Consider the following 24,561-nt stretch of genomic DNA (forward strand, 5'->3'; position numbering starts at 1 on the left):
GGCTATCTCTAGTTGCGGTGAGCGGGGGCTACTCTTCATTGTGGTGCACAGACTTCACATTGCGGTGGCTTCTCTTGTTGCAGAGCATGGCTCTAGAGTGCAGGCTCGGTAGTTGTGGCGCACAGGCTTAGTTGCTCCACGGCAAGTGGAATCTTCCCAGACGAGGGCTCAAACTCGTGTCCCCTGCATTGACAGGCGGATTCTTAACCACTGCTCCACCAGGGAAGTCCCTGGCCTATAATTTTATTTTCTTGTAGTGTTCTTATAAGCTTTGGTGGCAGGATAACACTGGCCTCATAATGAATTTGGAACTAATCCTTCCTCTTCAGTTATTGGGAAGAATGTGAGAAGGATGGACATTAATTCTTTAAAGCTTTGGTAGACTTGATCAGTGAAGTCACTTTCACTGTTGGAATCTTGTTGGAAAGATTTTTGATGACTGATATACGTCTCTTCAGATTTCCATTTCCTTATGGTTCAGTCTTGGTAGGTGGTATGTTTCTAGGAATTAACCCATTATTTTTAGGCTATCCAATTTTGGGGCATAAAATTGTTAATAGTAATCTCTTACAATCTTTATATTTCTGCAGTCTCTGTTATACTCCTTCCTCTTTCATATTTGATTTTATTTGTTAGACTGTTCTCTTTCTTTCATCTATAGTCTAGCTAAAGCTTCGTCAATTTTGCTTGTCTTTTCAAAATCCAGCTCTTTGTGTCATTAACCTTTTCTATTATTTTTCTAGTCTCTATTTCATTTATTTCTGCTATGGTCTCTGTCATTTCTTCTTTTCTTCCACTAACATTGGGTGTAATTTGTTCTCTTCTAGTTCCTTGAGATGTGAACTTTGATTGCTTATTTGAGATCTTTCTTGTTTCTTAATGTGAGCACATAATTGTTATAAACTTCTTTTCTAGAACTGCTATTGCTGCCTCTCATAAGTTTTGGTATGTTGTGTTTCCATTTTCATTTGTCTCAAAATATTTTCTTTCCTTTTGATTTCTTCTTTGACCCATTGATTGCTCAGAAGTGTGCTGTTTAATTTCCACATATTTGTGAATTTTCCAACCTTTCTCTTTTTTGATTTCTACTTTCACACCATTTTGTAAGAAAAGATACTGGATATGACCTTAATCTTATTAAATTTTTAAAACTGTTTTTGTGATGTAACATATGATCATGATTTATCCTGGAGAATGTTCTATGTGTACCTGAGAAGAATGTGTATTCTTGTGCTGTTGGATGGAATGTAGTATATATGTCTGTTAGGTTCATTTGATCTAATGTGCAGTTCAAGTCCAATATTTCTATATTGATCTTCTGTCTGAATGATCTATCTATTGTTGAAAGTGGGAAATGAAGTCCCCAACTACTGTTGTGCTGCTGTCTATTTCTGGCTTCAGAACTGTTAGTATTTGTTTAACATATTTATGTGTTCTTATGTTGAGTCCATTAATTTACAATTGTTATATCCTCTTGATTAATTGTTCCCTTTTCTTATATAATGACCTTCTTTTTCTCATGTAACAGCTTTTGATTAATCAACTTTTCTGATATAGTATAGCTACCCTGCTCTCTTTTGGTTTCCATTTGCATGGAATGTATTTTGTCATCTTTTCACTTTCATCCTACGTGTGTCCCGAAACCTTAAACATCAACTATATTACAATTTTTAAAAGTCTGTGGGGCAAGATCTCTGCAGGGGATGGTGTGGTATTCATGCATCTATCGAGATACCACCTCCACTGACAGATGAGAGTACCATAGGGAAAGTTCATATTTTAGAAATATTACCCTGACTGTCTTTGGAGGGTACACAAGATGGAGTCAACCCCAAATTCACAGAGGCCAATTAAGAGGCAGTTGCAGGCTTTTAGGCAAGCAATGATGGTGGACTAGACTAGGATTGGGTCAATAGGTATGGAGAAGCATGGTGTGTGGAATTGGGATTTGAGCTAGGTAAGGCACATGAAATTCTAACTTTTTTTTGCAGGATCTCACAAATGAAGACCAAGTTCAGTTATCAGGCAATGGCAAAGAGGCTTCAGGGGACTCTTACCTTCAAGCAATTGAAGAAATTGAGGCATTTTATCAATACCTCAATGAGAAATATAAGGCAGGAACTCCAGCTGCACCAGAGCCAGAGCTCTACGTGCCTCTGACTGCCCATGATGAGGACAGCCAAAAGGAGTCAATCCAGAACCAGGTGATGAATTTTTTGAGGCTCACAGTGATGATTTCTGCATGTTTTAACATCCCTGGACAGTTCTTATCCAGAACTAAGATCACCCCATGTTAGAGCCCTTGATTTGCCCTTGGAAACCTAAGCAAGACCCTTTTTGACCCCAAGGTGACCTCTTTTGATGAGAGCAAACCCACAGTAACATCCCAGATGACAGATGTTACTGACACCCTAAACACATCCTGAGATTTTAAAGGCTGGTTGCAGACCTAGAACTGGGGGAGTGGAAATCAGAAGTCCTTTACTGGGTCCTTTTTCTATGAGGTCTTCCCAACTGGATCTGTCACACCCTGCTAAGGATGAAGTAGAGTTCTCTAGTCTTGAGGAACTTTCAGTCCAGTGGTGGGGGAAGGGGAGTAGACAGGCATAACAGTATTTCAAGAGTGGAAATGAGAGGAAAGGAAGTGCCCTAATATGATGTTATTAGAGGTTGACTTCCAATGAGGCTTCATCTCAGAGAATCCCTAGGTTGTTTTTTTTTTTTTTTTGAAGTGGCGCTTTTTTATTTTTTAATATTTATTTATTTGCTTGTGCTGGGTCTTAGTTATGGCCGGCAGCCTCCTTAATTGTGGCTCACAGGCTCCTTATTTGTGGCATGTGAACTCTTAGTTGCTGCATGCATGTGGGATCTAGTTCCCTGACCAGGGATCAAACCCGGGCCCCCAGCATTGGGAGTGGGAAGTCTTAACCACTGCTCCATCAGGGAAGTCCCAAGAATCCCTAGGTTTTGATGGTCCTTTTTGTTGGAGTGTCTCCACAGTGACATTGGCCTCATGAGAGTACCCATTTCCACACCTCCAAGTGACTGTGGCTTCTGCTACACCATGGCTTGGAAAATTCCACTTATTTCCAAGTGTGATTATAGATAACAATTAAATTTAAGGGCATCTATCACTTCTATGGATTTTTTTGTAGAAGAAGATGACTTCGGAGTGCCCTCAGTCTACCATAGTCAATGGCTGTACAGTCATAAATTTTTAATATAACCTGGGGGAATTATCCTAGCTGTCTCTCTGCTCTGAGATTCAGGACAGGACAGAGAGACCAGTCTTTGGTGGCAGGGATAGGAATGGATGTCATATTTGATAAGACAGGCTATAGTCACTAAGACACTTTACTGAGAGAGACAGGCTGAGCAAAGGACAGGACAGGGATATGGCAAAACTGAGCAGACTGGTCTGGCTAAAGCAGGACAAGAGCTGCAAGGAGGCACACAGGGTGAAAAGATGTGAGGCTACTGACATGATGGCTTTGGGGAGTTAATTGTAAGCTTTCTACCAGATGTATAAGAAACCTAGAAGTATAGGGGTAGCTACTTCGAATAGAAGTATAGACTTTGGCCGTGGGCACATTAGGCTGCTGCCTGTAATGAGGCTTCTTCTTGGAATGGTTCCTGGAGGCTGATGCTTTCCAGGATGGTTCTCAGGAAGCTAGAATGCCAGGGACAACCCTGTACATTTCTGGGGGAAATGTCCACAGTGGTTCAGGTCTGTGAGCACCCAGAGTGAGATAGGTCCAATTCAAGTTAAAAGTCTTCTACTTAAGCCATGTCACTTCACCTTTTTGGACCCCTATTTACTCTTCTTTAATAGGGATTAAGGATGGCTCCTGTTTCTGGGGTCATGGTGGGAATAAAATGAGATAATATGTTTGGAAGTTCATTAATTTAACCAAATCTCCAGTAGGATGTCTGGGAGATGGGACATCTTTGGAAAAGTCTCTGGGCGGGGGCAGGCAATATAGAGATAGGGGATTAAGAAGTACAAACTCTTATGTATACAACAAGCTACAAATAAATATTGTATAAAACAAAGAATATAAAAATTTTTTATAATAACTAAAATTTGAGTATAACCTTTATTACGAATCACTCTATTGTATACCTGTAACATATAATACTATACATTAAGTATACATCAATTTAAAAAAGGTCTGTGGGGCAAGATCTCTGCAGGAGATGGTGGGGCTTTCATGCATTCATCGAGATTCCCACCTTCACTTATAGACAGGTGTTGCATAGGAAGAATTTTCATTTTAGAAATATTACTCTGATGGTCTTTGGAGGTTACCCTATATGGAGTCAACTCCAGATTCACAGAGGCCACTTAAGAGGCAATTGCAAACTTTGGGCAAGAAATGATGATGGTCTAGACTAGGATTGGGTCAGCAGGGATGGAGAGGAAGCATGTGTGAAATTGGGATTTGAGCTGGTTACGACACATGAACTTCTTTTTTTGCAGAATCCCACAACTGAAGATCTAGTTCAGTTATCAGGCAACAGCAAAGGGGTGTCGAGGGACTCTTACCTTCAGACAATTGAGGAAATTGAGGCATTTCTCCAGGACATCAATGGGACACATGAGGCAAGATCCCCAGCTGCACCAGAGCCAGAGCTCTACGTGCCTCTGACTGCCCATGATGAGGACAGCCAAAAGGAGTCAATCCAGAACCAGGTGATGAATTTTTTGAGGCTCACAGTGATGATTTCTGCATGTTTTAACATCCCTGGGACAGTTCTTATCCAGAACTAAGATCACCCCATGTTAAAGCCCTTGATTTGCCCCCTGTAAACCTTAAGTGAGACATTTTTTGACCCCAAGGTGACCTCTTTTGATGAGAGTAAACCCAAGTAACATCCCAGATGACAGATGTCACTGACACCCCAAACACATCCTGAGATTTTAGAGGCTGGATGCAGACCTAGAGCTGGAGGAGTAGAAATCAGAAGTCTTTCTTTGGGTCCCTTTTCTCTGAGGTCTGCCCAGCTGGATCTGTCAGACCCTGATAAGGTGGAAGTAGAGTTCTCTAGTCTTGAGTTTTCAGTCCAGTGGTAGGGGAAGGGGAGAAGACAGGCATGACACTATTTCAAGAGTGGGAATGATAGTAAAAGAAGTGCCCTAGTATGATGTTATTAGAGATTGACTTCCAGTGAGGCTTCATCTCAGAGAATCCCTAGGTTTTGATGGCCCTTCTTGGAGGATTGTCTCCCCAATGACATTGGCCTCATGGAGGTACCCTTTTCCACACCTCTAAGTGACAGTGGCTTCTGCTACACTGTGGCTTGGAAAATTCCACTTATTTCCAAGTGTGATTATAGATAACAATTAAATTTAAGGGCATCTATCACTTCTATGGATTTTTTTGTAGAAGAAGATGACTTCGGAGTGCCCTCAGTCTACCATAGTCAATGGCTGTACAGTCATAAATTTTTAATATAACCTGGGGGAATTATCCTAGCTGTCTCTCTGCTCTGAGATTCAGGACAGGACAGAGAGACCAGTCTTTGGTGGCAGGGATAGGAATGGATGTCATATTTGATAAGACAGGCTATAGTCACTAAGACACTTTACTGAGAGAGACAGGCTGAGCAAAGGACAGGACAGGGATATGGCAAAACTGAGCAGACTGGTCTGGCTAAAGCAGGACAAGAGCTGCAAGGAGGCACACAGGGTGAAAAGATGTGAGGCTACTGACATGATGGCTTTGGGGAGTTAATTGTAAGCTTTCTACCAGATGTATAAGAAACCTAGAAGTATAGGGGTAGCTACTTCGAATAGAAGTATAGACTTTGGCCGTGGGCACATTAGGCTGCTGCCTGTAATGAGGCTTCTTCTTGGAATGGTTCCTGGAGGCTGATGCTTTCCAGGATGGTTCTCAGGAAGCTAGAATGCCAGGGACAACCCTGTACATTTCTGGGGGAAATGTCCACAGTGGTTCAGGTCTGTGAGCACCCAGAGTGAGATAGGTCCAATTCAAGTTAAAAGTCTTCTACTTAAGCCATGTCACTTCACCTTTTTGGACCCCTATTTACTCTTCTTTAATAGGGATTAAGGATGGCTCCTGTTTCTGGGGTCATGGTGGGAATAAAATGAGATAATATGTTTGGAAGTTCATTAATTTAACCAAATCTCCAGTAGGATGTCTGGGAGATGGGACATCTTTGGAAAAGTCTCTGGGCGGGGGCAGGCAATATAGAGATAGGGGATTAAGAAGTACAAACTCTTATGTATACAACAAGCTACAAATAAATATTGTATAAAACAAAGAATATAAAAATTTTTTATAATAACTAAAATTTGAGTATAACCTTTATTACGAATCACTCTATTGTATACCTGTAACATATAATACTATACATTAAGTATACATCAATTTAAAAAAGGTCTGTGGGGCAAGATCTCTGCAGGAGATGGTGGGGCTTTCATGCATTCATCGAGATTCCCACCTTCACTTATAGACAGGTGTTGCATAGGAAGAATTTTCATTTTAGAAATATTACTCTGATGGTCTTTGGAGGTTACCCTATATGGAGTCAACTCCAGATTCACAGAGGCCACTTAAGAGGCAATTGCAAACTTTGGGCAAGAAATGATGATGGTCTAGACTAGGATTGGGTCAGCAGGGATGGAGAGGAAGCATGTGTGAAATTGGGATTTGAGCTGGTTACGACACATGAACTTCTTTTTTTGCAGAATCCCACAACTGAAGATCTAGTTCAGTTATCAGGCAACAGCAAAGGGGTGTCGAGGGACTCTTACCTTCAGACAATTGAGGAAATTGAGGCATTTCTCCAGGACATCAATGGGACACATGAGGCAAGATCCCCAGCTGCACCAGAGCCAGAGCTCTACGTGCCTCTGACTGCCCATGATGAGGACAGCCAAAAGGAGTCAATCCAGAACCAGGTGATGAATTTTTTGAGGCTCACAGTGATGATTTCTGCATGTTTTAACATCCCTGGGACAGTTCTTATCCAGAACTAAGATCACCCCATGTTAAAGCCCTTGATTTGCCCCCTGTAAACCTTAAGTGAGACATTTTTTGACCCCAAGGTGACCTCTTTTGATGAGAGTAAACCCAAGTAACATCCCAGATGACAGATGTCACTGACACCCCAAACACATCCTGAGATTTTAGAGGCTGGATGCAGACCTAGAGCTGGAGGAGTAGAAATCAGAAGTCTTTCTTTGGGTCCCTTTTCTCTGAGGTCTGCCCAGCTGGATCTGTCAGACCCTGATAAGGTGGAAGTAGAGTTCTCTAGTCTTGAGTTTTCAGTCCAGTGGTAGGGGAAGGGGAGAAGACAGGCATGACACTATTTCAAGAGTGGGAATGATAGTAAAAGAAGTGCCCTAGTATGATGTTATTAGAGATTGACTTCCAGTGAGGCTTCATCTCAGAGAATCCCTAGGTTTTGATGGCCCTTCTTGGAGGATTGTCTCCCCAATGACATTGGCCTCATGGAGGTACCCTTTTCCACACCTCTAAGTGACAGTGGCTTCTGCTACACTGTGGCTTGGAAAATTCCACTTATTTCCAAGTGTGATTATAGATAACAATTAAATTTAAGGGCATCTATCACTTCTATGGATTTTTTTGTAGAAGAAGATGACTTCGGAGTGCCCTCAGTCTACCATAGTCAATGGCTGTACAGTCATAAATTTTTAATATAACCTGGGGGAATTATCCTAGCTGTCTCTCTGCTCTGAGATTCAGGACAGGACAGAGAGACCAGTCTTTGGTGGCAGGGATAGGAATGGATGTCATATTTGATAAGACAGGCTATAGTCACTAAGACACTTTACTGAGAGAGACAGGCTGAGCAAAGGACAGGACAGGGATATGGCAAAACTGAGCAGACTGGTCTGGCTAAAGCAAGACAAGAGCTGCAAGGAGGCACACAGGGTGAAAAGATGTGAGGCTACTGACATGATGGCTTTGGGGAGTTAATTGTAAGCTTTCTACCAGATGTATAGGAAACCTAGAAGCATAAGGATGGCCAATGAGAACAGAAGTATAGACTTTGGCCATGTGCACATTAGCCTCTGCCTGTAATGAAGCTTCTTCTTGGAATGATTCCTGGAGGCTGATGCTTTCCAGGATGGTTCTCAGGAAGCTAGAATGCCAGGGGGAACTCCAGGAGGTCTCTGGGGGAAATATCCGCAGAGGATCAGGTCTGTGAGCACCAAGAGCAAGACAGGTCCAATTCAAGTTAAGAATCTTCTACTTGGGCCATGTCATTTCACCTCTTTGGACGTCTGTGAATTCTTCTTTAATAGGGTTTTATCATGGCTCCTGTTTCTGGGGTCATGGTTGGAATAAAATGAGATAATATGTTTGGAAGTTCATTAAATTCACCAAATCTCTGGTAGATTTCTGGAAGATGGGGCATCTGTTGAAAAGTCTCTGTTGGGGTGGGGCAATATAGAGACAAGGGATTAAGAGGTACAAACTCTTATGTATACAACAAGCTACAAGGATATATTGTACAAAACAAGGAATATAGCCAATATTTTATAATAACTAAAAATTGAGTATAACATTTAACTATTGTGAATCACTATATAGTACACCTATAACATATAATAGTTTACATCAAGTGTTCATCAATTTTTAAAAAGTCTATGGGGCAAGCTCGCTGCAGGGGATAGTGGGGTGTTTCCATTCATCTAGAATCCCACCTCCACTGATAGGTAGGAGTAGCATAGGAAGACTTTTCATTTTAGAAATATTACTGTTTATGGAGGGCACACCGGATGGAATCAACTCCAGATTCACAGAGGCCAATTAAGAGGCAATTGCAGGCTTTTAGGCAAGCAATGATGGTGGGCTAGACTAGGACTGGGTCAGCAGGGATGGAGAGGAAGGGCGTGTGGAGTTAGGATTTGAGCTGGGTAAGACATCTGACTTCTAACTTTTTTTGCAGAATCCCACAGCTGAATATCTAGTTCAGTCATCAGGCAACAGCAAAGAGGCTTCCATGACTTCTTTCTTTCCGACACTTGAGGACATTGATGAGTTTTTCCAGGACATCAATGAGATACATGAGGCAAGAACCCCAGCTGCACCAGAGCCAGAGCTCTATGTACCTCTGACTGCCCGTGATGAGGACGGCCAAAAGGAGTCAATGCAGAACCAGGTGATGAATGCTTTGATGCCCACAATGATGATTTATGCATGTTCTAACATCCCTGGGACAGTTTTTGTCCATATCTAACAACAACCCATGTTAAATCCCTTGATTTGCCCCCTGGGAACCTAAAGTGCCTTTCTTTTTGACCCCAAGGTGACCTCCTTTGATGAGAGAAACGCTGCAGCAGCATCCCAGTTGATGGATGTCACTGACACCACAAAGGCGTTCATCACTGATTGTAAAGTGACAACCGTTAATGCAAACAAGATGACAATCCCCATTAAGGGTACCCAGATGAAGATCCTCGATGATGACCAGAACCTCAGTGGAGGCCAGATGACCTTCAGTGGGGATCAGACCCTCTATTGGGGTCAGATGAAGAGCCCCAGTGAATACCAGATTCTCAGTGGAGCCCAGATGACCTTCCCTGGGGACCAGGCTGTCTCTGGAAGTCAGATGAAAACCATCCATGTGTACCAGACCCACAGTGGAGGCCAGATGAGCTTCAGTGGGGACCAAACCCTCTATAGGTGTCCGATGAAGACACTCAATGATGAGAACACTCCCCATGAAGTCCATATGGTGCCACATTCCTCATCATCATTGCTATATCCTAGATTTCTGTACATTTCTAGTTCCCATTTGATCCAAGGACAACCCCTAGAAAAGCAGAAGTGGAATCTCAAGATTCAGAGATGTCCGTTGCAGAAGAATTCTGACATTTTGAAACCCTACATCTGTACATACCAGGACTGTGGGAAATCATATTCAAAATCTTCCCACCTGCGAATCCATGAGCGCCTACACACTGGTGAGTGAAGACTGAAGTATAAGGGTGTCAGAAAAATGACTAAAGATCTCTGCCTTTATAAGACTTTGGGGTCATTTGAGATTGTTGCCACCTCCCTCTAAGTCTAGGACCCAGAAGACCCTAGAAAATGCTGGCAAATCTGGAAGGGTATATAAAGCAGTCCTAAGAACAGACTCTAGTTCTGGGCCAGAGGCAACCTGGCTGCAGCCTTTTCTGGTATTGAATGCCTGGGATGATGGAAGAAGTGGAGGGATTTGTTTGACCTCTTAGGGTGGTCTTGACTTTACCTCTCCTGGGACTTCTCTTCATGACTCCTATAGGTCCAACAGATAACCCCTCTCCCTCAACCTTCTTTACCCACCACTGACCTTCGTCTTCCCCTCCTGGTTTTCTTTTTCTTTTCCTCTCCCTCCTGTACAGTTTTCCTCTCAGCCTTCTAGCCCATCCTGCCCTCCTTCTCTTCCTTTCCCATGCACCCCTTCCAGTCTCCTGTCTGTCTCTCCCTGTCCCACTGCAACATGCCCAATTCCCTTTTCTTCTCCATTCATTTCCAACTTCCCTGTCCCATGTTACCCTGAAGCATGACAAGTCTTCCTTTCTTTCTTGGGTCTAGGAGAGAAGCCCTACAAATGCAACGTGAAGGGATGCACGTGGGCATTCTCCCGTTTGGATGAGCTCAACAGACACATGAGGAAGCACACCAGGGAGCGGCCCTACCTGTGTACTAAATGCAACAGGAGCTTTGCACGATCCGATCACTTAAAGCAGCATCAGAGAGTCCACAGATAAATTTCTTCCGTGATGACACACCGATCAGCCTTTGAGAAAATGAGTTGAGCTGAAAGATTCTCCCTGCAAAACTTTGCTCGGTGCTCAGTACCTAGCAGTGTGCCAGCACATAGTAGATGCTTAATATTAGTTGTAAACTTTTAAGGTTTTCATTTATTTTTTTCTGAAACATATAAAGAATGCATGTATGCATTTCAATAGAATCAGAAGCACTCTTCATTCACTTTCCTGTACGTGGTGAATGTTTTCAGTGTGCTATGTATGAATCCTTGTAGATCGCTGCTTGTGTATTTACTTCTATGTGTACATGTAAAGATGTTTATATGTAGATGATTGCAATGTAAGCATAGCATAGTTCAGATGTATAAAGAATGTAGCATTTCATATCTGAGCTCATGTTTCTTTGGAGGTTCATTTCAATGGAGTTGGGAGGGACACTTGGTCACTTCCAGTGTCAAGTGGCCTCAGATTAAATGAAACTCATTTGGATGAACTTAATCTATTAAAAAGTTGAATCTCTTGTCTTGGCTGTTTTTCTCTCGGACAAAGTGTCTCTTTCCCCCTCTGCCTTCTCTATATGCCGTCAGGACACGGGGTGGTGGTATTGGAGGAGGAGGAGTCAAGTGCTGGCTGCCAGGGGCAGGACATTTCCTCTCCATGGGGCCTCAGGGTCTTTCCATCATGGCTTCTGCTGACATGTCTGCAGCTGCAGTGACCTGGGGTCTGCTTCTCTTGGCCTGGGCATGGCTGGACACCTGCTCCTGAGGAGTTTAGCCATCTTCGCCTGCTGCTAGGTCCTTCTCCCAGCTCTTGCAGGCCCTGTCCTCTCAGGTGTGGCTTGGGCTCCCATCCAAATGCCAGCTTGTATAATATTCCCCCTGGAAAAGTGTGTGGGTAAAACCCAGGATGTGATTTGTCCCACTGCTCATTTCCAAGGGGGGCCCCTCTGAAAAGCACTTTCCAGACCAAGACTTAAAAAAGAAGCAGACTACAAATCCCAGGGCTTCAGTTTGCCCTGCAACATTTGAAGATCAACTTGACCCACCCACTCTCACCTCACACAGGTCCCAGATACTAGATCCCTCAAGATCCCCACATGGATTATATGAGGGCATCAGTAGCTAAGGACCCCAACAAGTCACTGGACCTCTTTTATGTTTGTCATGTCTGGAATGAGATACCATGCCCATTCCCAGATAATGCCGAGGAATTTCACTGGATACTAGGTCCCTGTGCCTTGCTTGTGTCAGTGGCCCAGCTATGTGGCTGCATGTGAGTCAACTGGGGGTCCAGTCCTTGTTAGGTGGTGCCCTTGTCTAGGTCCACCAGGAGAATGTCATCAATATAACAAAGGCCAGTGCTCCCTCCAGGAGCAGGACTTTTTCCAAATCACATTCATCACCGATAGCTGGAGAATTAGGTAGCCTGGAAGTAAGATATTAAAGGTATACTGCAACCTTTTCCTTATGAAGGCAAATTGATTTTTATCATCTGGGTAGAGAGGGGATTCTTAAAAAAGCATTTTCAGTAACAATTGCAGCATACCAAGTTCCCTCAGCTTGGGCAATAACCTCTGTGACACAATATCACGTACCTCTCTGGAGCTATCGCATTGAGCCTCCTATAAGCAATGGTGAGTCTCCAGATACCCAAGGCCTTGAGCATGGTCCAGGTGGGGCTATTGAATGTAGAGTTCTCTCATGGAGAACTTTGACTTCCTTGAGATTGGCAACGTGGGTGGCTATTTCTTTTTTTGCTCAATCAGCCCATATTATTTTGGATAAACCATGCTACTCAGCACTGGTAGGAAATTGGGTAGGTTCATGAGTCATCCACCCACTAAAATTTTGCAGTTCTTATCAGGGATTTGGGGCAAAGGCAGGTAGGAGTACACACAGACAATCCATCTATACCAATAATATGTTCAGTACTGAGCCATGGCAAAGGAGGTTTATAGGGACCCACAAGGAATTACCCATAGCTCAGTTTTGGCAAGACTCCCAGTGATAGAAACCTCAAACCCCAAACTGGAGAGCTTTATCTGTTCCCCCTCATCCTGGAGCAAGGATTTCAGGGATCACAGTCACTTGTGTACCAGCAGTTAAAGGCCAAGAAGTGCATATTTACAATATCCAAGACATGGAAGCAATCTAAGTGTGCATCGACAGATGAATGGATAAGGAAGATGTGGTATATGTATACAATGGAATACTACTCAGCCACAAAAAGGAATGAAATAATGCCATTTGCAGCTACATGGATGGAACTAGAGATTATCATACTAAGTGAAGTAAGTCAGACAGAGAAAGACAAATATCATATGATATCACTTATATGTGGCATCTAAAAAAATGATACAAATGAACTTATTTACAAAACAGAGACAGACTCACAGACATAGAAAACAAACTATGGTTACCAAAGGGGAAAGTGTTGGGGAGGGATAAATTAGGAGCTTGGGATTAGCAGATACGCACTACTATATATAAAACAAATAAACACCAAGGACCTACTGTATAGCATAGGGAACTATATTCAATACCTTGTAATAACCTATAATGGAAAGGAATCTGAAAAAGAACATAGATACAGATGATACAGATACACAAATAGATATCTGAATAACTTTGCTGTTCACCAGAAACGAACACAACATTGTAAATCAACTATACTTCAGTTTTTAAAAAAAAGTCAAGAAGTGCAATTCTCCCTCACATCCTTGTTGAAACTTGACCTTGGCTTAGGGCCTCCAGTCCCCTGTGGGGACAGAGGGACCTTAGCATGGCCCGTAGTCTTGTTAATTTTTTTAGTCTTATTTATTTTTGAATGCCAAGAGGTCCAGGTAAAAGTGGCAGTATTCTTCATTTCCAGGCTCCCCAGGAGCCCCATCAGGTGTCCCATGGCCCAGCATTTGGTCCTGATTTCCTTGGCCTATCAGTTGCCTTTGAGACTGCCAGCTAAGAATCAAGTTCAGAGAACTTTCTAGGAAGTCCTTAGCCCAGTTTGCCCAGGAGAGGGCGCCAGGTCATTACTCTAACATCCGTTATCTCTCTCGCTCAGTCTTTGCTATTTTGCCAGTGGCCACTTTTTCCATATCTAGGAACTGGTCAGTTAAGATTTGAACTGTGTCATGGACCAAGTGACCTGACTTCACAACAGGGTGTAACAGCCTGATGACCAGGGCCAACTCAAGCAGCATCTACAAACCTGGAAATTTGAGTCTGGCTAAGTCTTACCATCTACTGTCCTCAATCCCTCATTGTAGGTCCCCATGGGGCCACAAGGATGGCGTGCAGGGAGGCTATATCCTCTGCAGGTGTGGTCTAAACAAGGGACCTGTCACGGGTGAACCAAACCTGAGGGAGTACCCAGTAGAGGAAGGAGGTCTCAGATGGTTGGGCCCCCTCTCCCTTCCCTCTTCCTCTTCCTCCCCGGCCAAAATGGACACCATCAGGGCACTTTGAAAGAGAGGGTCTGTAGCAATGCACCCCACAAACAGACTCTCCATCATGAAGTTTAACAAGATGATCTTTGTTATGGTGGAGGCAAACTAACCAAGTCTCTAGGTCTCTTTGAGCTACTGGAGAAAGCAATCCTGAAGGACTCCATACTCTTTTGCAGACAGTATGAATCTCAATAACGCACTGGGTTGCAGGGCCTCTGTTGGCACCAGGAACCTGCTTGGATCCAACAAGAGTTACTGCATGCAACGCAGTGTCTCTGACAGCTGTTGGTCCCGTTGCTGCAGGACCATGAGCAGTGGCCAGGGAACTGCTTGCTACCCTAGCTTTCCTGGAGTCCCTCTGTTGGATTTCTAATTTGACCCATGAGGAAACTCAGCCAGGGAGTTGAAGACCAATGGTTCCTCTCAGAACTAAAAGTTTCCATAAATAATTCACTAGCACTCCCAAGGCCCATTTGCATGGCTATGGAGTGACCAGGGGACCCTCAGCCTTTTTGTTCTTCCAGATAGGCTTAGGGCTAGATTGGCCACCCTGCTGGCTGCATCAGTTTGTTGAGTTGCCAGGTGCCAAGATGGTTAATTAAGACAACAAGCCAAATTGCAGGTAAAAGTCCAACCTCACTTACTGTGTCACTGCAAGCAAGAGGTGAAATGAAGAGGTGCTGGCTCCTTAATGCTCCGTTTTCCACAAGGGAAAAGATTTTCACATGTTGGGGTATGAGGAAATTCTGGCTTATACAAAGTTTGGCCTAAACTTTATGTGAACTAGAACATCCTGGCTTTTGGCCTGTCAAACAACCATTGTACATCTGCTTTAACTATAGAAGAATGCATTATCTAGAAGTAAAAAGAATGTCTACTTTGAGGATAAGAATCAATGCTTCCCTTCCTATGACACCAATGTTAGTACTCCTTGGAAGATTCCTTTCCCAAATGCCAAGGCCATACTGACTCGCCATGTATTGATGCACTCTAATCTGTTTCTTCTGAAACCTTGAAGGAATGTACCCTTGTCATGTTTGATGTACGTTCTTGTCCTGAGAAGATATGAAGCTGTGCTGAAAGTCATGCATCTCTGCAGCATTTTCTTCCTTGGTGGAGACTGCACTCCAAGGCTAGTCCTCAGTATGGCTAGAATAACACTCTCTTCTATTCCTTATTTTAGATTGTTTATTGATTGTTTGGCTTGACACCCGCTTGGAACAGCACAAGGCAAGGGTCAGATAATGCAGGCTGACAGGAATGATCTCACTGCCAAGGATCCTCAAACAAACACTTCCTGTCTTTTCATGCACTTGGGGGATCTGGGGGAGGAAGAGGAGGAAGGGCTAAGACTGGAAAAGTACTGAGTCATAGTGAAGAAAAATGCCTCACCAAGACCCCTGGTAAGGAGGCCTCTGGATGGAGGTGACCAGGCAAGAAACACAAGTATGCATCAGCTTATCTGGTCCAAGTGGCCCTGGGATCCTTGCAGCTCCCTTCAGAAAACTGCAATGGCCTGGCTGTGCCAGGCTGCCTGGCGTGGGGAGGGCAGCTTCCCCCAGGAGACCCGTCAGGCAAAGCCTTATGGTCAGCCCTGAAAAATCGTACACAGGATTTAGACTGGAACCTGATTCCTCACGCAGTTTCAGAGTTGGAATATTATTGATACTTTTGTACCTACTTGTGTTCTCCCCCATCCAACCATCTGTCTAGCCTCTAGAATTAACAACTACTCTGAATTTTGTATGTATAAAATCCCCTGATTTTCCTTGTATCAATTTATCACAAATGTATGTATTCAAAAAATGTATAGTTTTTCTTATTTTGTGCTTCACGTAAATGACATTACGCTCCTCATAGTGTTCTGAACCTGATTTATTCTCAACTCAAAATGATATTTCTAAGATTCATTTGTGTTATTGCTTGGACCAAAAAAAAAGGAAAAGAAAAGAAAGGAAAAGAAATCCTTAACAACTGCCAAAGAAAATTTCAATGCCTTATCAACACACTGGGGTGGGAAGGAGACCAAAGAGATATGAGAGTGCACTTGGGTCTTGTGTCAAGTGCAACCAACCGAAAGAGAAAAGATAATACAACCGTCCCTTATTATCCAAATTTAATCTGCTGGACAGTGAATTTCTTTTTAAATTTATTTATTTATTATTTTTGGCTGCCTTTGGTCTTTGTTGCTGCATGCGGGCTTTCTCTAGTTGTGGCGAGCGGGGGCTACTCTTCGTTGCGGTGCGTGGGCTTCTCATTGCAGTGGCTTCTCTTGTTGCAGAGCACGGGCTTTAGGCGCACGGGCTTCAGTAGTTGTGGCACATGGGCTTGGTAGTTGTGGCTCGCAGGCTGTAGAGCACGGGCTCAGTAGCTGTGGCGCACGGGCTTAGTTGCTCCGTGGCATGTGGGATCTTCCCAGACCAGGGCTCGAACCTCTGTTCCCTGCATTGGCAGGCAGATTCTTAACCACTATGCCACCAGGGAAGCCCTGGACAGTGAATTTTTAGACACTGACTTAAATATGCAAAATAGTAACACATTCCCACCCCACTGAAAATCTCAGCCAATTTCCTCAAATTTCACTAAAACACTCATATACTAATCCACCAAGCATTTCCCATTATATAAAGAATTAAAACCCCCAATTCCATATTTATTTATAATGTAATAAACTCACTAGTAGACATGGCAGTGTGCAGTAGGCAATGATACTGTTACAGTATGGGATACTAATTGCATTCTCCTTTTGCACCACAGCAAACATGCTCTGTGATTGCATCATTCAGAGTCCAATCAGGAGACAGAAAACACAGTGATTTAAACATTCATTAAACAGAATGAATAAACTGTGATAAAAGAGTAACTCTCAGATGTAAGGGAACATTATATGGGACCCTAGGGCTGAAAGAGGACAGGCTCAGGAGTAAGGACAAGCATGGAAGATGAGCCCTCTCTCTGACGTTGGGGTTCTGATCTCACTGAAGAAGGTATAGTTGCAGAAGGTGGATGGCAAAGAAGTTTGCAGGTTTGTAGTCATTGCGGAAGCAGAGCTGGACCACAGTCACTGCTCAAGCAGGAAGGAACCCTCCAGGGTGCAGGTGAGCTGTAGACAGGGGCTGGGTGCATGAGCGGGAATGGAGGTGCTAGTGTGGGCCCGAGGCACAGAACACACAGTGCCCATGGTGGGAGGGCTGTGGTGCTGGGAGGGTTAGAGGAGACAACCTTGAGAGTTAGCAGAGGGACTGAGGACACTGGTGTGGGTGGGAGGCCTGCAGTGTGCAGTGTCTGCATTGACAGGGCTGCAGGAGGATGATCACCAGGCTGTGCTCTGGCTGCAAGGTCAACAAATACTAATGTGGAGGCGGTGAATGAAGACACAGATAGATCAGTGGGATAAAATAGAAAGCTCATAAACAGACAGAAGGACATATGGGAAATAAGTATAAAAGTGACAAATCACTGGAAGAAAGATGATCTTTAAGAAATTGTGCTGGTCCCAATGTTCACTGCAGCACTATTTACAATAGCCAGGTCATGGAAGCAACCTAAATACCCATCGACAGACGAATGGATAAAGAAGATGTGGTACATATATACAATGGAATATTACTCAGCCATAAAAAGGAACGAAATTGAGTCATTTGTTGAGACGTGGATGGATCTAGAGACTGTCATACAGAATGAAGTAAGTCAGAAAGAGAAAAACAAATATCATATATTAACGCATGTATGTGGAGCCTAGAAAAATGGTACAGATGAACCAGGTTGCAGGGCAGAAGTTGAGACACAGATGTAGAGAACAAACGTATGGACACCAAGGGGGGAAAACTGCGATGGGGTGGGCATGGTGGTGTGCTGAATTGAGCGATTGGGATTGACATGTATACAGTGATGTGTATAAAATTGATGACTGACTAAAAAAAATTTTAAAATAAATAAATAAATAAATAAATAAAAATAAATTAAGTCAAAAAGGGTACAAAAGAAGCAAATACCTACATAAAAAACAAATAGCAACAAAGGAATGAAACATGATGATATTAATAACTAAATGAAATGTGTGGTCCTTGATCGGAAAAAAAAAAAGAAATTGTGCTGGGATAGCTGCTTAACCTACTAGCAAAAGTTGAAATTAGATCTGTAGCTCATTCCATAGGTAAAAGTAAACTCAAATGGGTCAGGAATCTAAAAGTAAAATATGCAACCATACAATTACTAGAAAAAGAAATAGGTGAATTCCTCTATAACCAGAATTTAGACATAGTGTTCTAAGTATGACCCAAATCCAGACGCAATAAAAGAAGAGAGTTAGTAAAATTGATTGCGTGAAAACAAAAATCTTTCACATGGCAAAATATAGAAAGATAGATAGATTATTGATAGATGATATATAGATAGGTAGATGATAGATAGATAGGTAGATAGATAAAATCAAAAGGCAACTGGCAAACTCTAAAAATGAGGTGAAAATACACCAAAACTGAGAGGAAAAAATAGACAAAATCATGAACAGATAATTCACACTAAAAAATACTTCAATTGCCCATAAATATATGAAAAGAAATCTAGTTGTTATTCATTATTTGAAAGGCAGAAATTAAAACTACAATGGGGCTTCCCTGGTGGCGCAGTGGTTAAGAATCCGCCTGCCAATGCAGGGGACTCGGGTTCGAGCCCTGGTCCGGGAAGAATCCACATGCCGCGGAGCAACTAAGCCCGCGAGTCACAACTACTGAGCCTGCGCTCTAGAGCCTTCGAGCTACAACTACTGAAGCCCGTGCTCTGCAGCAAGAGAAGCTACCACAATGAGAAGCCCCCGCACGCAGCAATGAAGACCCAACGAAGCCTAAAATAAATAAATTTTTTAAAAAAATTATAAAACTACAATGAAAGAGTGAAGTCAGTGAAAATGGTGCGGTAAAGACCTCTAAAAATTCTCTCCTCCATAAAAGCAATGAGAACCTTGGAAAAAATTGTTAGAATTCAGCAATTTTATAATTCAGGAGATTAGTTAAAGGCTTGCAGCTATCTGGGGAGAATTTATTCAAGAAAAATGGCTGATACCAGTAAGAACAGCGAACTCTGTGACATTTCAACTTGTCCTATTTCCGTCCACCCCAGCTCCATGGTAGCCTTGAAAACTAACAGCCTGCAGTCACGGTGAAAACTAGCAGCCTGGCAGCCACTGCAGGGGACAGAACAAGGCTGGAGTTACTGTAAAGCACTGTTTCCAGAAAACTGTCATTATTTGACCTGTCTGGTGGTCCCCTGGAAGAACCCACTTGCAAGGCTGACTATATTTGGCCAACCTCAGAGCTTGCCCAGTGCAAACAGCCTTTTCTCCAGGGATGCTTATCAAAACGACCATAGGCAATTGTTGAACACCACACTTGCCTGAGGCAGTAGATAACAGTTGGGAGCAAACAAACCAAAAAGGTTAAATGGAAAAGCTGGGGAATAAGATATCCATAGGAGACTCTGGAAAGCTCCAACATATAACTGGGATTCTAGAAGGTCACACACATACATAGGGCTGGGCTCATGCCCAGGCCTCTATGCATGCTCAGGAAAGAGACGGTCTTAGTTTCTCATCTCTGGTTAACTTTGAGGTTTTGTGCAAGCAGGAAGTGAAAGCTAATATGGAGTTGTCAAGTGCCTGGCTGAATATTAAAGATGTACTACCCCAGTGTGCACACAGAGCCACATGGCAAAGACTGTAAGACTTATTGGTTCCAGGCATCTAAAGAAATATCTGTCCAATCATTAGCTGACCATTAAAGTAGCTAAGCAGAAACTTTGGTCACACACAACAAAAAATCCAATCTCTGTAGAATTATTTCAGAAAAGTCACTAAGCAGATAACAACCACAAATACAACAACCAACACTGGGGAGGGGGAGAATTGGATTTCTAGAGTTGCCACATTATTTTTAAAATGTCAAGTTTTCAACAACACAAAAAATGATGAGACATGCAAAGAAACAAAAAAGTATGGCCCATACACAGGGAAAAAATAGTCGATAGAAACTGTCCCTAAGGAACCCCAGACATTGGACTTACTGAACAAAAATTCAAATCAGCTAATTTAAATATGTCCAAAGAACTTTAAAGAGTATGAAAATGATGTCTTAGCAAATGGAGAATATAATACAAAAACAACGGGATATCCACATGCAGAAGAAAGGAGTCACAGCATAGACAAAAATTAACTCAAAACGATCAAAGACCTAAATATAGGAGCTAAAACTAGAAAACTCCTAGAAGAAAACATAAGGGAATAAATTTATGATCATGAATTAGGCAATCGTTTCTTAAATATGACACCAAAAGCACAAGCAACCAAATTAAAAATAAATGAACTGAACTTCATCAAAATTTAAAACTTTTGGCCTTCCCTGGTGGCGCAGTGGTTACGAATCCTCCTGCCAACGCAGGGGACACGGGTTCGAGCCCTGGTCCAGGAAGATCCCACATGCCGCGGAGCAACTAAGCCCGTGCGCCACAACTACTGAGCCCGCGTGCCACAACTACTGAAGCCCACGCACCCTAGAGCCCGTGCTCCACAATAAGAGAAGCCACCGCAATGAGAAGCCTGCACACCGCAACAAAGAGTAGCCCCCGCTCACCGCAACTAGAGAAAGCCCGCGCGCAGCAATGAAGACCCAACACAGCCAAAAATAAAAAAAATAAAATAAAATAAAAATTTTAAACTTTTGTACTTCAAAGGACCCCATCAAGAATATGAAAATTCCACTCACAGAGTGGGAGAAAGTATTTGCAAATCATATATCTGATAAGGGTCTAGTATCCAGAACATAAAAACTCTTACAATTCACCAGTAAAAAGACAAATAACCCAATTTAAAAATGAACAAGCAATTTGAAAAGACATTTCTCCAAAGAGAGAATACAAATGGCCAATTAGCTATATTTGTAAGAAAAATACAAGAGAGATATACAAATGCCAATAAGTGCATGAAAAGACATTCAACTTCATTAGTCATTAGGGAAATGCAAATTAAAACCACAGTGAGATATGATTTCACACCCACTAGGATGACTATAATCAAAAAGATGGAAAATAACAAGTGTTAATGAAATGGAGAAATTGGAACCCTCATGCATTGCCAGTGGGAGTGTAAAATGGTACGGTCACTTTAGAAATAGTTTGGCAGTTTCTCAAAACGTTAAACTAGTTACCATGTGACTCAGCATTTTCACACTAAGAGAATTGAAAACGTATGTCCACACAAAAACCTGTATATGAATGTTCATAGCAGCATTATTAATAATAATAAAAAGTGGAAAGAACCCAAGTGTCCATCAACTGATGAATGGATAAACAAAGTGTGCCATATCCATACAATGGAATATTCTTCATCCATAAAAGGAATGAAGTCCTAATTCATGCTACAGCATGGATGAAACTTGAAAACATTTAGCTAAGTGAAAGAAGCCAGTCACAAAAGACAACATATAGTATGATTTCATTAACATGAAAGGCCCAGAATAGGCAAATCCAGGACACAAGAGTAGATGAGTGGCTGCCCAGGGGTAGAGAAAGGGGGGGAATGTGGAGGTGACTATTAGTGGGTATGGGGTTTCTTTCTGGGGTGATGAAAACATCTTGGAATTAGTGGTAATGATTGCACAACTTCATGAATATATTTTTTAAATGCTGAATATACACTTTAAAAAGATGAATTTTGTTATGTGAATTATTATTATATTATTCAGATACCAATTAATTATTCAATGAATAAATGAATAGGGGGGAATAACAGACAAATCTCTCAAGCAGAATTCCAAATAATTTACATAGAAACTCCACCTTCAGGGAGGTGAAACACAAGTCCCTACTCCTTAATTGTGGGCTGCACATAGTGACTTCCTTCCAAAGAGTACAGTATAGAAGGTGGGAGGGGGCTTCCCTGGTGGCCCAGTGGTTAAGAACCTGCCTGCCAATGCAGGGGACACAGGTTCAAGCCCTGGTCTGGGAAGATCTCACATGCCGTGGAGCAACTAAGCCCGTGCACCACAACTACTGAGCCTGAGTTCTAGAACCCACGAGCCACAACTACTGAGCCTGTGTGCCACAACTACTGAAGCCTGCATGCCTAGAGCCTGTGCTCTGCAACAAGAGAAGCCACCGCAATGAGAAGCTCACGCACCGCAACGAAGACCCAACACAGCCAAAAATAAAATAAATTTAAAAATTAAAAAAAAAGAAGGTGGGAGGGGGGAGCAACTTTACAGTGGAGAAACTTAACAAACACAACCACAGCCAAGCAATCAAGCTTAACATCAACAATGATAAGTCATGTGAATAGTATGTAGTACCTATGGTATGATGTGCTGGAAATATCTCCAACCAAATCATGAGAAAAACATCAGACGAATCCACTGAGAGACTTTCTACAAAATATCTGACCAGTACTCCTCAAAACTGTGAAGGTCATCAAAAAAAAAAGGAAAGTGAGAAATTATCACAGCCAAGAGGAGCCTTCATTCTAAAGGCAGTAAGAAAACATGATTACTAAATATAAGGTACTATCCTGGATGGAATCCTGGAACAGAAAGAGGACATTAGGTAAAAACTAAGGAAATCTAAATAAAGTATAGACTTAAGTTAATAAAAATGTATCAATATTGGTTTATTAATTGTAACAAATACACCATCCTAATGTAAGATGTTAATAATAAAGGGAATTGGGTATGGAGTACATGAGAACTCTCTGTACTATCAACCCAATTTTTCCAAAACTTCTCTAAAATAGTTATTTAACTGCCCCCCAAAAGGCAATAAAATAAATCAATAAGATTAAATATTTATAACTGCAATGGAAATAAACTCATCTATTAAAAGAAAAACAACTTTCTCAAGATTATAGCTTTGATAATAGCAAATGAACTGAATGGCCTTCAATAGAAGGTTGATGAAATAAATACAGTACATCCATATGACGGAGTTATATGCATCAATTTAAAAGATTCTGGTAGCTCTATATTTGCTGACATAAAACAGCCTTCAAGATGTACTGATAAGTGAAAGCAGCAAGAGACCCAATGGTGTGAATACCATGCTATTTACATATTAGAGATAGTTCTGGAAGCACATAACAAACAGTAGCATCACTTCCAAGGAGAGAAGTTCAAGAGTGGCAGGAGGACTTGTCACTGAACAATATGTTCTACCTTTTGGATTGTGTACTATATGTACATATTATCTATTTAAGATGATTTTAATGAAGCAGGCAAAGGAAAAGGAGGAAGGAAAGGAAAGAGAGAAGAGAATAACTGAAAGTTAGAGGGCTTATCTTTTATCTCAACACTCAACACTCAGTACAAGTAAGATTCATAGACCGAGGGTCTCACCAAGTGAGAACTGAATGAATGAATGAATGAATGAACACCTGAAAGCCAGAGGAGAGACATTGAAAAGGGGCATTATTTCCTTGCTATCTTATATGTAGGAGTGGAATAGATGTACCTGTATTTTCTAAGAGCCTTTTGACATGCCATCCCTCCTATCCCTCCCCCATCCCATCTTTTCTGCAACCATCCAAGGCTTCATTCTAAAGGCAGCTTCCAGGGGCTTCCCTGGCGGTGCAGTGTTTAAGAATCCATCAGCCAACGCAGGGGGCACGGGTTCAATCCCTGGTCCGGGAAGATCCCACATGCCGCAGAGCAACTAAGCCCATGCGCCACAACTACTGAGCCTGCGCTCTAGAGTCCACGGGCCACAACTACTGAGCCCGTGTGCCACAACTACTGAAGCCTGTGCGCCTAGAGCCTGTGCTCCACAACAAGAGAAGCCACCATAATGAGAAGCCTGCGTACTGCAACAAAGAGTAGCCCCCACTTGCCGCAACTAGAGAAAGCCCACGTGCAGCAATGAAGACACAATGCAGCCAAATAAATAAATAAAATAAATTTTAAAAATAATAAAAATTAAAATAAAGACAGCTTCCATGCCTCTGTTTCTCCAGAATGTAAGATTCTCTTTAAGAACTGTTTCTCCGGGCTTCCCTGGTGGCGCAGTGGTTGAGAATCTGCCTGCCAATGCAGGGGACACGGGTTCGAGCCCTGGTCTGGGAAGATCCCACATGCCGCAGAGCAACTAGGCCCGTGAGCCACAATTACTGAGCCTGCGCGTCTGGAGCCTGTGCTCCCCAACAAGAGAGGCTGCGACAGTGAAAGGCCCGTGCACCGCGATGAAGAGTGGTCCCCACTTGCCGCAACTAGAGAAAGCCCTCGCACAGAAACGAAGACCTAACACAGCCGTAAATAAAATAAATAATTAATTAATTAATTTAAAAATAAATAGCTGCGTGTTAACTACTTTCAAAAAAAAAAAAAAGAACTGT

The 24,561-nt window shown here is 42.4% G+C and overlaps 1 protein-coding gene across 1 annotated transcript in view; it reads left to right on the top strand.

Annotated features, from left to right (window-relative positions):
- Positions 1–20,893, top strand: part of LOC309615628 (uncharacterized protein) — a 56,873-nt gene extending 35,980 nt beyond the window's left edge. The window contains exons 3-5 of the mRNA XM_082365641.1: positions 86–9,156; positions 9,304–9,961; positions 10,575–20,893. Of these exons, the coding sequence (XP_082221767.1) occupies positions 8,998–9,156; positions 9,304–9,961; positions 10,575–10,750 (993 nt within the window). The 5' untranslated portion in view covers positions 86–8,997 and the 3' untranslated portion in view covers positions 10,751–20,893. The remainder of the gene's footprint in view (positions 1–85; positions 9,157–9,303; positions 9,962–10,574) is intronic.
- Positions 20,894–24,561: the final 3,668 nt, after the last annotated feature.

The sequence above is a fragment of the Balaenoptera borealis genome (genome assembly GCF_965194805.1).
Source record: "Balaenoptera borealis genome assembly, chromosome: 1".
In the NCBI taxonomy this organism is placed as follows: domain Eukaryota; kingdom Metazoa; phylum Chordata; class Mammalia; order Artiodactyla; family Balaenopteridae; genus Balaenoptera; species Balaenoptera borealis.